At 39.9% G+C, this 14,542-nt stretch overlaps 1 protein-coding gene across 1 annotated transcript; it reads left to right on the top strand.

The window, feature by feature from the left end:
• Positions 1–2,428: 2,428 nt before the first annotated feature.
• Positions 2,429–3,364, top strand: LOC113885718 (olfactory receptor 10G4-like). Its single transcript, XM_027531306.1, has one exon. It carries the CDS (start codon positions 2,429–2,431, stop codon positions 3,362–3,364), a length of 936 nt encoding a protein of 311 aa, XP_027387107.1.
• Positions 3,365–14,542: the final 11,178 nt, after the last annotated feature.

The following is a 14,542-nucleotide window of genomic DNA, read 5'->3' as shown; positions in this document are numbered from 1 at the left end:
CACTAATGTTCTTGAAGATATCTCTAGTCTTTCCCATTCTATTGTTTCCCTGTATTTCTTTGCATTGATCACTGAGGAAGGCTTTCTTATGTCTCCATGCTATTCTTTGGAACTCTGCATTTAAATGGGTATATCTTTCCTTTTTTTCTTTGCGTTTAGCTTCTCTTCTTTTCTCAGTTATTTGTAAGGCCTCTTCAGACAACAATTTTTCCTTTTTGCATTTCATTTTCTTAGGGATGTCATGATCATTGCCTGCTGTACAATGTCAGGAACCTCTTTCTATAGTTATTCAGGCCCTCTATCTGGTCTAACCCCTTGAATCTATTTGTCACTTCCACTGTATAATCATAAGGGATTTGATTTAGGTCATACCTGAATGGTCTAGCGGTTTTCCCTACTCCCTTAAATTTAAGTCTGAATTTGGCAATAAGGAGTTCATGATCTGAGCCACAGTCAGTTCCGTTTTGTTTTTGTTGACTGTATACAGCTTCTCCATCTTTGGCTGTAAAGAATATAATCAATGTGATTTCAGTATTGAGCATCTGGTGATGTCCACGTGTGGAGTCTTCTCTGTGTTGTTGGAAGAGGGTGTTTGTTATGACCAGTGTGTTCCCTTGGCAAAACTGTTAGCTGTTTCCCTGCTTCATTTTGTACTCCAAGGTCAAATTTGCCTGTTACTCCAGATATCTCTTGACTTCCTACTTTTACATTCCAGTCCCCTATAATGAATAGGACATCTTTTTTGGGTGTTAGTTCTAGAAGGTCTTGTAGGTCTTGATAGAACTGTTCAACTTCAGCTTCTTCACCCCTACTGGTTGGGGCATAGAGTTGGTACTGTGATATTGAATGGTTTGCCTTGGAAATGAACAGAGATCATTCTGTCGTTTTTGAGACTGCACACAAGTACTGCATTTCAGACTCTTTTGTTGACTATGATGGCTATTCCATTTCTTCTAAGGGATTCTTGCCCACAGTAGTAGATATAGTGATCATCTGAGTTAAATTCACCAATTCCAGTCAATTTAGTTCACTGATTCCTACAGTGTCGATGTTCATTCTTGCCATTGCCTATTTGACCACTTCCAATTGGCCTTGATCATGGACCTAACATTCCAGGTTCCTATTCAATATTGTTCTTTACAGCATAAGACTTTGCTTCCATCACCAGTCACATCCACAACTGGGTATTGTTTTTTGCTTTGGCTCCATCTCTTTATTCTTTCTGGTGTTATTTCTCCAATATTTCTTGATATTAAGTTAACATAGACCTTTTTCTCTTATTTTGATTCTTTCTTGTTACAGGTAGTAGATTTTACATAAGAGTCATATGCTTCATAGAATTGTCTTCTCTTTTGAGGTCATTGCCTGGATTTATGAGTATAAGGAATGGAAGATTGAGGGAGAATGTCATCTCTAACAAAGCTGATAAGAGAAAGTATTATATTTAAATGTTTAGGATAGAAATCTATATGTGAGAAACTAGCCGCTTCCCAGTGGATTGTGGTTGGGACAACACATATGAAGTTTATATTTTCAGAGCTTCCTAAGTGACTGCATAAAATAAGGCAAGTTTGAAGCTAGCTGTGTTGTGACGGTTCATATTTTCTGGATCACATGAGAGATTGTCAGGATTCTGTATGAAGTTTATAGACTCTTAATCTGCTCTGAGTTTATTTCCTATATAAATAATTAGTGGTAGTTAGTGAGACACCAGTACCAATACCAGTGATGAAATTTTCCTCAAAATTGTAGCTTTGAAATTGAGAAGTCTCTATAGCACAACGAGAATTTGTTTTCTCTCTCTGCTCCCTCTCTGTCTCTGTCTTTCTCTCCCTCCATAGCTATATCTATACATTTAAAACAACAAGGCAACAGCTCCAAATAATTTGATATCATTTACTGAGTACCTATGAATGTCATTACTTTACTAAGTAGTTGTCATTTATTATCTTACTTCACTCTGACATTGCCACTGAGGCAGGTGATCCTGAACTTCAGATGAGATGAGAGACCAACCTGAAACTTTGATTTCAACATTCTGAGACCTGGAGCATACAACAAGCTAACATGATCCAGAGAAAGTATAAAGTAGAAAATTTGGCTTGTTTTATGGTGCTGTTAGTAGTATTAATGATATATCAATAGAAACTTGTATTGTTTTCTCCCTTTTTCACATCTATCTGCGTGTGCCTGTGTGTGCGTGCGTGTGTGTGTGTGTGTGTGTGCGACACACAGAGAGAATGAAAGGGATATAAGAGAGAGAAGATGAAATCATTCTATCTCCTTTTTTCAAGGGAGGTTTGTGGTAAGCAAAGTTGAGCATGACTGTAGAATTACAGACCATGTATAATGAAGTTCTCTATTCTCAATAAAATGTTGGATGCTCTTGATGTACCCACACAGACAGAGAGACCAAAAGTGTGGAGATATGAGAAACATGAGCATAGTGACAACATTCATCCTCATGGGCCTTCCCCATTCACCAGAGCTGGACACGCTCCTCTTTGGAATCTTCCTGGTGATCTATGCCCTCACTGTGGTGGGGAACCTTCTCATCCTGCTGGTGATCACAGTGGATCCCCCCCTGCACACCCCCATGTACTACTTCCTGAGCAACTTGTCCTTCATTGACATGTGGTTCTCCACGGTCACTGTGCCCAAAATGCTGATGACCCTGGTGTCCCCAGAAGGCAGTCCTGTCTCCTTTCCTGGCTGTGTGGCCCAGCTCTACTCCTTCCACTTCCTGGGCAGCACCGAGTGCTTCCTCTACACCGTCATGTCCTATGACCGCTTCCTGGCCGTCAGTTACCCGCTCAGGTACGCCAGCATGATGAGTGGGAGGACGTGCGCTCTCCTGGCCACAACCACGTGGCTCAGTGGCTCTGTGCACTCTGCTGTCCAGACCACACTGACGTTCTGTTTGCCCTTCTGTGGACCCAACCAGATCCAGCATTACTTCTGTGATGCACCCCCCATCCTCAAACTGGCCTGTGCAGACACCTCTGCCAACGAGTTGGTGATCTTTGTCAACATTGGGGTGGTGGCTTCAGGCTGCTTTCTCCTGATAGTGCTGTCCTACGTGTCCATCATCCACTCCATCCTGAAGATCCGCACCTCAGAAGGGAGATGGAGAGCCTTCCAGACCTGTGCCTCCCACTGCACTGTGGTCCTTTGCTTCTTTGTTCCCTGTGTTTTCATTTACCTGAGACCAGGCTCCAAGGAGGCTATGGACAGCATTGTGGCTGTTTTCTACACTGTGATGACGCCCCTTCTGAACCCTGTGGTCTACACCCTGAGGAACAAGGAAGTGAAGAAAGCTCTGTTGAAGCTTAAAGACAAAGTAGTGCATTCACAGAGCAAATAATCTCTGCAATGTAGACTTGCTCATTTAACAAATATAGTAATAGAATAGTATAATGAAACATAGAAATATAAGAGTGTATAGTACAATATATGATTCTATCAGTGCAAAATATTTTGTATATAAAGTTCTCAGTGTTAATCTTTATCCAAACTTCTTAGTCAGAAATATTTGTTCCAAGGATTTTTTTCAAATTGAAAAAATTACAAATATTTTATTTATGATAAACATGCTAAATTTTGATCTATGAAGTCTTTTCTCTGCAACATGTTTATTTTACCTTTTCTTTTAATTTTTTTCATATACAACTGGCATATAACATGATTTTTACCTTTTTAAAGAGTGAATATTCAACTTGGATCTTGGATGCAGAATAGTGAGCTATTTATACATACCTAAGTTGATAATATGCTTTTTTGCTTCTGTCTTATGCACACAAACTGGGGACACTGCTTAAGAACAGCCAAAATTATCAGAGTCACTTACTGAGGCAGCTGTGCACCTGCTTCCTCAGTTCTTTTTGTGGCTGCATGTGTGTGTGTGTGTGTGTGTGTGTGTGTGTGTGCATGCCTGTGTGTGTGTTTGCATGAAGGTTCCAAGGTAACTGCCCTGCTTCCCAGGACATCTTGACCCTGGTCAGTGCTTACACACTGAAAGAGTCCCACACATCTGAGAGGATTGTTGTCTCTCCAGGTAGGTCTGCCAGGACAAGCTATGGATCTGAGAGGCTCCTTTCAGAGACTGAGGACCATCACCACCTTCACAGAGCCCTGAGGTTTCTCAGGTTTGGTCAGTGTGATCAGGAGGAAGCTACCATCAGACACCTCTAGTCGCCATCACATAATATGGCCTTAAATTCCTGTATTAATGGACCTGATGCTTATATTCAGCACAAACATTCTATGCTGGGTCATTTCACTATGGATGGTGATGAAGGTCATGCTGCTCAGAGAGCACATTCTCTCAATATTTCAGAGTCTTGGAAATTCAGATTCACCAAACCTCAATCTGCTCTAGGACAGGGACACCCTACATTGTAGGCTGGAGGCAAGGGTGCTTCCTATTTAGAAGAAAGTAGAAAAATCAATGTGTAATTAAATCACTTGGCATCATGGGATTTCAACATATTTCTTTCACAAATTAGAAAAATCAGGCCTAGTAAAGATAAAACACCCTAAAACCCCCCAGTGCATAGCTACACAGCTCATACAAGTGGACTTCTACGTGCAATGGGTGAAGTGTTATAACTGCATGTAGACAAAAGCAAATATTGGTTAAAATAAGAGAAATAGTTTTATGCTTTGTATATCTGTTTTTCAGCTGTGAAAGACTTTCTCTAGCAATACTGTTTGGAGGATTCAATGAGTTAGTAGAAGTAAAAGTGCTTTGAGAACTGAAAATGTTGGTCATTCAGTCCTGTCTGACTTTTTGTGACTCTGTGGACTCTAGTAGTACTGTACACAATAGTTTCTTAATTCAAGTTTTAAAATTCAAACCTGGGACTACCAGCTAGATAGCCTGATTCTCAGTTCAATGCTTTTACAAACTATTTTCGTGAATGACTAGTGATTCATGCATCTTCCAAATTAGAGTTGCCAGTCCAGGTTCGATGCACGATGCTGGATGCTTGGGGCTGGTGCACTGGGACGGCCCAGAGGGATGGTATGGGGAGGGAGGAGGGAGGAGGGTTCGGGATGGGGAACACATGTATACCTGTGGTGGATTCATTTTGATATTTGGCAAAACTAATACAATTATGTAAAGTTTAAAAATAAAATAAAATTGGAAGAATAAAAAAAAAATAAAAAAGAAAAAAAAAAAGAAAAAAAAAATAACAACAACAACAAAAAAAAACAAAGTACAGTAATTTGAAGATGGCGTGAATGTAATTTTCTTTAAATAATGGATAATAAATTAGTATCATGATCAACACAATTATTGACAATGCAATTATTCCAAATGTTTTGATAAATTTAATGTTCACATATTTACTAGTTTTCAAGTAATTTAACTGCAATAAAGTCCGTGTAACATTAAAATTATATGGAATTAAATTATTCTGGAACAATTCAGAGGCAAAAACATAAATGTTATTGAGCTTGGGATATACCACATACCTTATTTATTCATTACTAGAGACTTTATTATTACCCAAACCCTATGCCATAGGTACTATTGATACATAATATGAGAAAACTGAAGATGATTAGGTTCCTTACTCAAATTCACAGTTAGTATGGAATGTGGTTAAGGCTTAATCCCAAATGGGTTGTGTTGAGTCATTCAGTCTTGTCTGACTCTTTGCGACCCCAGGGAGTGTAAGCTTCCAGGCTCCTCTGTCCATGGATTTTCCGGGCAAGAGTATTAGAGTGGGTTGCCATGTTTTTCTCCAAGAGATCTTCCCAACCGGGGATCAAACCCAGGTATCCCGCATTGCAGGCAGATGCTTTACCATCTGAGCCCCCAGGGAAGCCCTGCACATAAATACCCAAATATCCAGCACAAGAACCCATGGAGTGAAATTCTAGCTTGTATTGGTATAACAGAATTTCAGGAACATTTTAATTCTTTGAGGACTAAACATCAGTTAACAATAATAAGCACTGAAATAACAAAGAACTGAATTTTGTACAGTTATGTGTAGTTTATATATCAAATTTAAGCATTTTTTCAAAAGCTAATTTCCCCCCATATACTATGAAAAGCACTTTAGCTACCCTAATTCTGCCTGAATTAGATTCTAGGTGCTTTGTAACACTATATATTTTTGAGCTCCAAATTAAGTTGTGGACTTCTCAAGGAAAAATGTTGTCTTTTCTTGTAGTAATCCACTTTCATAAATGTTGGTCTCATTTCTTTAAGATGCTCTCCCTGCTACAGACTCTTTCCACTTCCCAGTATGTTTATACTTTCTGAGGGACTCAACTTCTGATGCACACTCATAATTTCAGATATCACTCCTAAACAGGGGCCTTCTCTTTCTGTCCATGCTGTTTCTGCCTTCTTTGTTCAAGTCCCTAATAACTTTAGTTTGTCAGATATTTCTGTTAGTAGATAAAGCTATTACATCAAATTTCATGTGTTTAAACACTTTTCCCACGTATTCAACATTTGCTTCTTATGTGCTATGATTGTCCCAGAAAAATGTATGCTGAAGCTCAGAGGGTCTTCCCATAATCCTTCCTTATACCCTTCTTTTAAAACTGAAAGAATAGTAAGAGAGATAAATAGAGAAAGATGAGACAGATGGGACAACATGAAAAAGCTCTGGAAAATAAAGTACAATAATGGACAATTGAAACACTTCATTAAAATTTTTTTTACAATATCAAATATTAATTGGAACAGCATTATTTGTAAATATTTCATTATGTCATTACTATGCCCTAAGAGTTACAACTGCTGTTCTCAAAACAGGAAAATAAGAAGAGTAAAATAATTCACAACTGGTATTGCACTTAAGGAATGATGCTCTTGTTCAGTCGCTCAGTCATGTCTGTCTCTATTTGACCACATGGACTGCAGCACACCAGGCCTCCCTGTTCTTCACCATCTCCCAGAGCCCGCTCAAATTCATGTCCATTGAGTTGGTGATGCCATCCAACCATCTCGTCCTCTGTTATTCCCTTCTCTTCCTGCTTTCAATTTTTCTTAGTATCATGGTTTTCTCCAGTGAGTCAGTTCTTTGCATCAGGTGGCCAAAGTATTGGAGCTTCAGCTTCAGCATCAGTCCTTCCAATGAATATTCAGGGCTGATTTCCTTTAGGATTGACTGGCTTGATCTCCTTGCAGTCCAAGGGATTCTCAAGAGTCTCCTCCAACACCACAGTTCAAAAGCATCAATTCTTCGGTGCTCAGCTTTCTTTATAGTCCAACTCTCACATCCATACATGACTACTGGAAAAACCATAGCCTTGACTAGACAGACCGTTGTTGACAAAGTAATATCTCTGCTTTTTAATATGCTGTCTAGGTTGCTCATAGCTTTTCTTCCAAGGAGCAAGCGTCTTTTAATTTCACAGCTGCAGTTACCATCTGCAGTGATTTTGGAGCCCACTGTCACTGTTTCCATTGCTTCCCCATCTATTTGCCATGAAGTGATGTGACGAGATGCCATGATCTTAGTTTTTTGAATGTTGAGTTTTAAGCCAACTTTTTCACTCTCCTCTTTCACCTTCATCAAGAAGCTCTTTAGTTCCTCTTTGCTTTCTGCTGTAAGGGTGGTATCATCTGCATATCTGAGGTTATTGATATTTCTCCTGCCCCTGCTGCTGCTGGTAAGTCGCTTCAGTTGTGTCTGACTCTGTGTGACTCCAGAGACGGTAGCCCGCCAGGTTTTCCTGTCCCTGGGATTCTCCAGGCAAGAATGCTGGAGTGGCTTGCCATTTCCTTCTCCAATGCATGAAAGTGAAAAGTGAAAGTGAAGTCGCTCAGTCATGTCTGACTTCTAGCGACCCCATGGACTGCAGCCTACCAGGCTCCTCCGTCCATGGGATTTTCCAGGCAAGAGTACTGGAGTGGGTTGCCATTGCCTAGCAATCTGGATTCTAGTCTAGGCTTCATGCAGTCTGGCATTTCTCATGATGTACTCTGCATATAAGTTAAATAAGCAGAGTGACAATGTACAGCCTTGATGAACTCCTTTCCCAATTTTGAACCAGTCCATTTTTTCATGTCCAGTTCTAACTGTTGCTTCTTGACCTGCATACAGGTTTCTCAGGAATGATGAAAGCTGAGTGAAACTTTCAACACACTGTGCTGTATGTTGATGTATTCTCTTGAGACTCTCCGGAGAAGGCAATGGCAACCCACTCTGGTACTCTTGCCTGGAAAATCCCATGGATGGAGGAGCCTGGTAGGCTGCAGTCCATGGGGTCGCTAGAGTTGCTCACGACTGAGCGACTTCACTTTCACTTTTCACTTTCATGCACTGGAGAAGGAAATGGCAACCCACTCCAGTGTTCTTGCCTGGAGAATCCCAGGGACGGGGAAGCTTGGTGGGCTGCCCTCTATGGGGTCGCACAGAGTCGGACATGACTGAAGCGACTTAGCAGCAGCAGCAGCAGCAGCGACTTCACTTTCACTTTTAACTTTCATGCATTGGAGAAGGAAATGGCAACCCACTCCAGCGTTCTTGCCTGGAGGATCCCAGGGGCGGGGAAGCCTGGTGGGCTGCCGTCTATGGGGTCGCACAGAGTCGGACATGACTGAAGCAAATTAGTAGCAGCAGCAGCTTGAGACTCTCCTTGAAATAACTGAAATAACTTCTGTGGAGCCCTGAACCTATCCTCGGAGACATTATTATGGTGTTGTTCCTCTGTTAACCTGATATTTAAAAATAGTTTGTAATAACATAATGTGTATAATTGATTCCTTGAAGCCTTATTCTCTGCGTTTATTAGTACTTGAAAAGGATCCTAAATTATAAGAAGTAAATAGTTAACACAGAATCTGGCTCAACTCCATAATGAATAGGGATGACTTAGAGTGGAAAAGCTGGCTTAAAACTCAACATTCAAGACACTAAGATCATGGCATCTGGTCCCATCACTTCATGGCAAATAAAAGGGGAAAAAGTGAGATGACCATTTATGGGTTCTGGGCAATTTTATGCTTAGAATAAACAGTTGTGAGTTTTGTATCACTGATAAGGGTAAGTGAGTCCTTCTTTCCTTTTAGGCATAAGTACTAGCTCCAAAAAGTCATAAACTCTCAGGAGTGTTCAGATAACAAACACATAGGGAAATATGTAGGTAATTATTAAAAATCTTTCATTTGTCCCTTTCTGTTGTTTTTCTGTTCATCTAGGAAGCCTGAACACCCAAGAGTAATCCTATTCCCCGAGAAAGCAAATCAAGTTACATTCCACCTTTCTACCCACGTGAGTTTCCATTCTCTGCCCTTAAGTTAATTGGGTCCTTGAACAGAAATGAACCACTCTTTCTCAACAAGTAATCACAGATACATCAGCTCTTTGAGTAGTAACTTGCAAATAAGTGCTTCAACATAGCATGCTGAGTATTCAACATTCTTCAGGGTAAAGCGTAAACACAAATGAATTTTATATTGAAATAATCATGCAGTGAAGGTGAGTTCTTAGAAAGGTAACTTTCTCCCATTTCCACTTGCTTTCCCTCTTAAGCTTTCATTGACAGATAAGATATTGTTATCTAACATTGTTAGATAAGACATTGATAACCACTCGTGGTTATCAAGTCTTGACTGTCTCGCTTTCACTCTGTTTCTATTCTTTATCTTTCTCTCTGTATGTGTAATACACACACACAAATTGCACACACACACACACACACACACATATACACATATATGTATATACACGCAACATATACATATCTTTATATGTGTGATTAGTAATAGGGACCTAGGAAAAGGGACAAAGTTGCTACAGCATAAACAGAAAAGTCAAACTCTGTTATCTCTCACTGATAACACCAGCTTTAGGTCTCAGGCTGCCTTGCAATTCACCTGATGAAAAATTTCATACTTTATCTGATCTATGTGATTTATCCTGGGATCCCACTGGTACAGTAGAAATTTTAGAGATACGTTTGTTTCATTTTTTGGTTCTGATACCCACATAGGATATTAGAGTAATTGTCACTGCTATTTACTCTTTCATTTGAAGAATATAGCTTTAATTTAGCTTAAGCCAGATTGTCTGGAGATAGTATCTATTCTGTGTGGGCTTTATTAAGAGAAGAGAGCCTCCTTTCTCTCACATTGGTGAATCTTTCCTTGAAAAATAGCAATAATCTTGAATTCAACAATATTTTGGATTAAACTAAAAACATCATTTCTGCCTCACTTTCCATTATACACAGTTCCAGCTTTTCTTGATATTCAGTTCAGTTCAGATCAGTCTCTGAGTTGTGTCTGACTCTTCGCGACCCACGTACTGCAGCATGCCAGGCTTCCCTGTCCATCACCAAACCCCGAAGCTTGCTCAACCTCATGTCCATTGAGTTGGTGATGCCATACAACCATTTTATCCTCTGTCATCCCTTTCTCCTCCTGCCTTCAATCTTTCCCAGGATCAGGGTCTTTTCCATTGAGTCACTTCTTCACATCAGAGTATTGGAGTTTCAGCTTCAGAATCAGTCCTTTCAATGAATATTCAGGGCTGCTTTCCTTTAGGATGGACTGGTGGGATCTCCTTGCTGTCCAAGGGACTCTCAAGAGTCTTCTCCAACACTACAATTCAAAAGCATCAATTCTTCGACACTCAACTTTCTTTTTAGTTCAACTCTCACATCCATACATGACTACTGGGAAAACCATAGCTTTAATTAGATGGACCTTTGTTGGCAAAGTAATGTCTCTGTTTTTTAATAGCTTTTCTTCCAAGGAGCAAGTTCTTTTAATTTCACAGCTGCCGTCAGCATCTGCAGTGATTTTGGAGCCCAAGAAAATAGTCTGTCACTGTTTCCATTGCTTCCCCATCTATTTGCCATGAAGTGATGGGACCGGATGTCATGATCTTAATTTTTGAATGTTGAGTTTTAAGCTAACTTTTTCATTCTCTGCATTCACTTCTATCAAGTGGCTCTTTAGTTCTTCTGCACTTTCTGCCATAAGGGTGGTGTCATCTTTGTATCTGAGGTTATTGATATTTTTCTCAGCAATCTTGATTTCAGCTTGTGCTTTGTCCAGCCTATCATTTCAGATGATATATTCTGCATGTAAGTTAAATAATAAGGTTGAAACTATGACGTACTCCTTTCCCTATTTGGAACCAGTCTGTTGTTCCATGTTCAGTTCTAACAGTTGCTTCTTGACCTGCATACAGATTTCTCAGGAGGCAGGTTAGGTGGTCTGGTATTCCCATCTCTTTAAGAATTTTCCATAGTTTATTGTGATCCACACAATCAAAGGCTTTGGCATGGTCAATAAAGCAGAAGTAGAAGTTTTTCTGGAACTCTCTTGCTTTTTCAATGACCCAACGGATGTTGGTAATTTGATCTCTGGTTCCTTTGCCTTTTCTAAATTCAGCTTGAACATCTGGAAGTTCACGGTTCACGTACTGCTGAAGCTTGGCTTGGAGAATTTTGAGCATTACTTTGCTTGCATGTGAGATGAGTACAATTGTGTGGTAGTTTGAGCATTCTTTGGCATTGCCTTTCTTTGGGATCGGAATGAAAACTGACCTTTTCCAGTCCTTTGGCCACTGCTGAGTTTTCCAAATTTGCTAGCATATTGAGTGCAGCACTTTCACAGCATCATCTTTCAGGATTTGAAACAGCTCAACTGGAATTCCATCACCTCCTCTAGCTTTGTTCGTAATGATGCTTCCTAAAGCCCACTTGACTTCACTTTCTAGGATGTCTGGCTCTAGGTCAGTGATCACACCATCGTGATTACCTTGGTCATGAAGATCTTTTTTGTACAGTTCTTCTGTGTATTCTTGCCACCTCTTCTTAATATCTTCTGCTTCTGTTAGGTCCATACCATTTCTGTCCTTTATCGAGCCCGTCTTTGCATGAAATGTTCCCTTGGTATCTCTAATTTTCTTGAAGAGATCTGTAGTCTTTCTCATCCTATTGTTTCCCTCTATTTTTTTGCATTGATCACCAAGGAAGGCTTTCTTATGTCTCCATGCTATTCTTTGGAACTCTGCATTTAAATGGGCAATGGCACCCACTCCAGTACTCTTGCCTGGAAAATCCCATGGGTGGAGGAGCCTGGTAGGCTGCAGTCCATGGGGTCGCTAAGAGTCAGACACGACTGAGCGACTTCACTTTCACTTTTCACTTTCATGCATTGGAGGAGGAAATGGCAACCCACTCCAGTGTTCTTGCCTGGAGAATCCCAGGGATGGCAGGGCCTGGTGGGCTGCCGTCTATGGGGTCGCACAGAGTCGGACACGACTGAAGTGACTTAGTAGCAGCAGCAGCAGCATCTTTCCTTTTCTCCTTTGCCTTTAGCTTCTCTTCTTTTCTCAACTATTCGTAAGGCCTCCTCAGACAACAATTTTGCCTCTCTGTGTTTCTTTTTCTTGGGAATGGTCATGATCACTGCTTCCTGTACAATGTCAGGAACCTCCATCCGTAGTTCTTCAGGTGCTCTGTCTATCAGATCTAATCCCTTGAAACTATTTGTCACTTCCACTGTATAATTGTAAGGGATTTGATTTAGGTCATACCTGAATTGTCTAGTGGTTTTCCATACTTCCTTCAATTTAAAAGTCTGAATTCTGCAATAAGAAGTTCATGATCTGAGCCACAGTCAGCTCCCCATCTTGTTTTTGCTGATTGTATAGCACTTCTTCATCTTTGGCTGCAAAGAATGTAATCAATGTGATTTCCTTATTGAGCATCTGGTGATGTCCATGTGTAGAGTCTTCTTTTGTGTTGTTGGAAGAGGGAGTTTGCTATGACCAATGCATTCCCTTGGCAAAACTCTGTTAGCCGTTTCTCTGCTTCATTTTGTACTCCAAGGCCAAATTTGCCTGTTACTCCAGGAATCTCTTGACTTCCTACTTTTGCGTGCCAGTCTCCTATAATGAATAGGACATCTTTATTGGGTGTTAGTTCTAGAAGGTCTTGTAGATAGAACTGTTCAAATTCAGCTTCTTCAGCATTAATATTGAATGGTTTGCCTTGGAAATGAACAGAGATCATTCTGTCATTTTTGAGACTGTACCCACGTACTGCATTTCAGATTCTTTTGTTGACTGTGATGTCTACTTCATTTCTTCTAAAGGATTCTTGCCCACAGTAGTAGATATAATGGTCATCTGAGTTAAATTTGCTGATTCCAGTCCATTTTAGTTCACTGATTCCTAAAATGTTGATGTTCACTCTTGCCATCTCCTGTTAGACCACTTCCAATTTGCCTTCATTCATGGACCTAAGATTCAAGGTTCCTATGCAATATTTTTCTTTACAGCATCAGACTTTACTTGCATCACCAGTCACATCCACAACTGGGTGTTGTTCTCATTTTGGCTCCTTCTCTTCTTTCTTTCTTGTGTTATTTGTCCAATATTTCTTGATATTAAGTTAACATAGATCCTTTTCTTTTGTTCTTCCTTGTTACAGGTAGTTGGTTTTACACAAGAATCATATGCTTCATAGAGTTAATTGTCTTCTCTTTTGAGGTCATTTCATGGATTTATGAGTATAAGGAATGGAAGATGGGGGGAGAATATCATCTCTAACAAAGCTGATAAGAGAAAATATTATGTTTAAACCTTTAGGATAGAAATATGTATGTGAGAAACCAGCCGCTTCCCAGTGGATTGTGGTTGGGACAACACGTATGAAGTTTATATTTTCAGTGCCTTATCAATGACTGCGTAAAAGAAGACAAGTTTGAGGCTAGCAGTGTTGTGATTGTTGATATTTTCTGGATCACATGAGAGGTTGTCAGGATTCTGTATGAAGTTTATAGTTTCTTAACCTGCTCTAAGATTATTTCCTATGTAAACAATTAGTGGTGGTTAGTGAGACACCAGTACCAATACCAGTGATGAAATTTTCCTCAAAATTGTAGCTTTGAAATTGAGAAGTCTCTATAGCACAATGAGAATTTATTTTCTCTCTCTACTCCCTCTCTGTCTCTGTCTTTTTCTCCCTCCATAGCTATAGCTATACATTTAAAAAGCAAGGCAACAGCTTCATATAATTTGGTATCATTTAATGAATACCTGTGAATGTCATTACTTTACTAAGTAGTTGTCATTTATTATCTTACTTCACTCTGACATTGTCACTGAGCCAGGCAATCCTGAACTTCAGATGAGATGAGAGACCAACCTGAAACTTCGATTTAAACATTCTGAGACCTGGAGCATACAACAAGCTAACATGATCCAGAGAAAGTATAAAATAGAAAATTTGACTTGTTTTATGGTGCTAAGTTAGTGTTCATGATATATCAATAGAAATCTGTGTGGTTTTCTCCCTTTTTCACATCTATCTGTGTGTGCCTGTGTGTGTGTGTGGGTGTGGGTGTGTGTGACAGAGAGAGAGAGAGAAAGCAAGAGGGATATAAGAGACAGAAGATGAAATCATTCTATCTCCTTTTTCAAGGGAGGTTTGTGGTAAGCAAAATTGAGTATGACTTGTATAATGCAGTTCTCAGGTCTCAATAAAATGTTGGATGCTCTTGATGTTCCCATAGAGAGAGAGAGAGAGAGAGAGAGACCAAAAGTGTGGAGAA

Source organism: Bos indicus x Bos taurus, chromosome 29 (genome assembly GCF_003369695.1).
Source record: "Bos indicus x Bos taurus breed Angus x Brahman F1 hybrid chromosome 29, Bos_hybrid_MaternalHap_v2.0, whole genome shotgun sequence".
In the NCBI taxonomy this organism is placed as follows: domain Eukaryota; kingdom Metazoa; phylum Chordata; class Mammalia; order Artiodactyla; family Bovidae; genus Bos; species Bos indicus x Bos taurus.
The sequence above is the reverse complement of the archived record's forward strand: the minus strand, read 5'-3'. Positions and strand labels throughout refer to the sequence as shown.

Bases quoted from the DNA above. Each gene is read 5' to 3' on its own strand.
- LOC113885718 (XM_027531306.1), top strand. From the start codon at position 2,429: ATGAGAAACATGAGCATAGTGACAACATTCATCCTCATGGGCCTTCCC.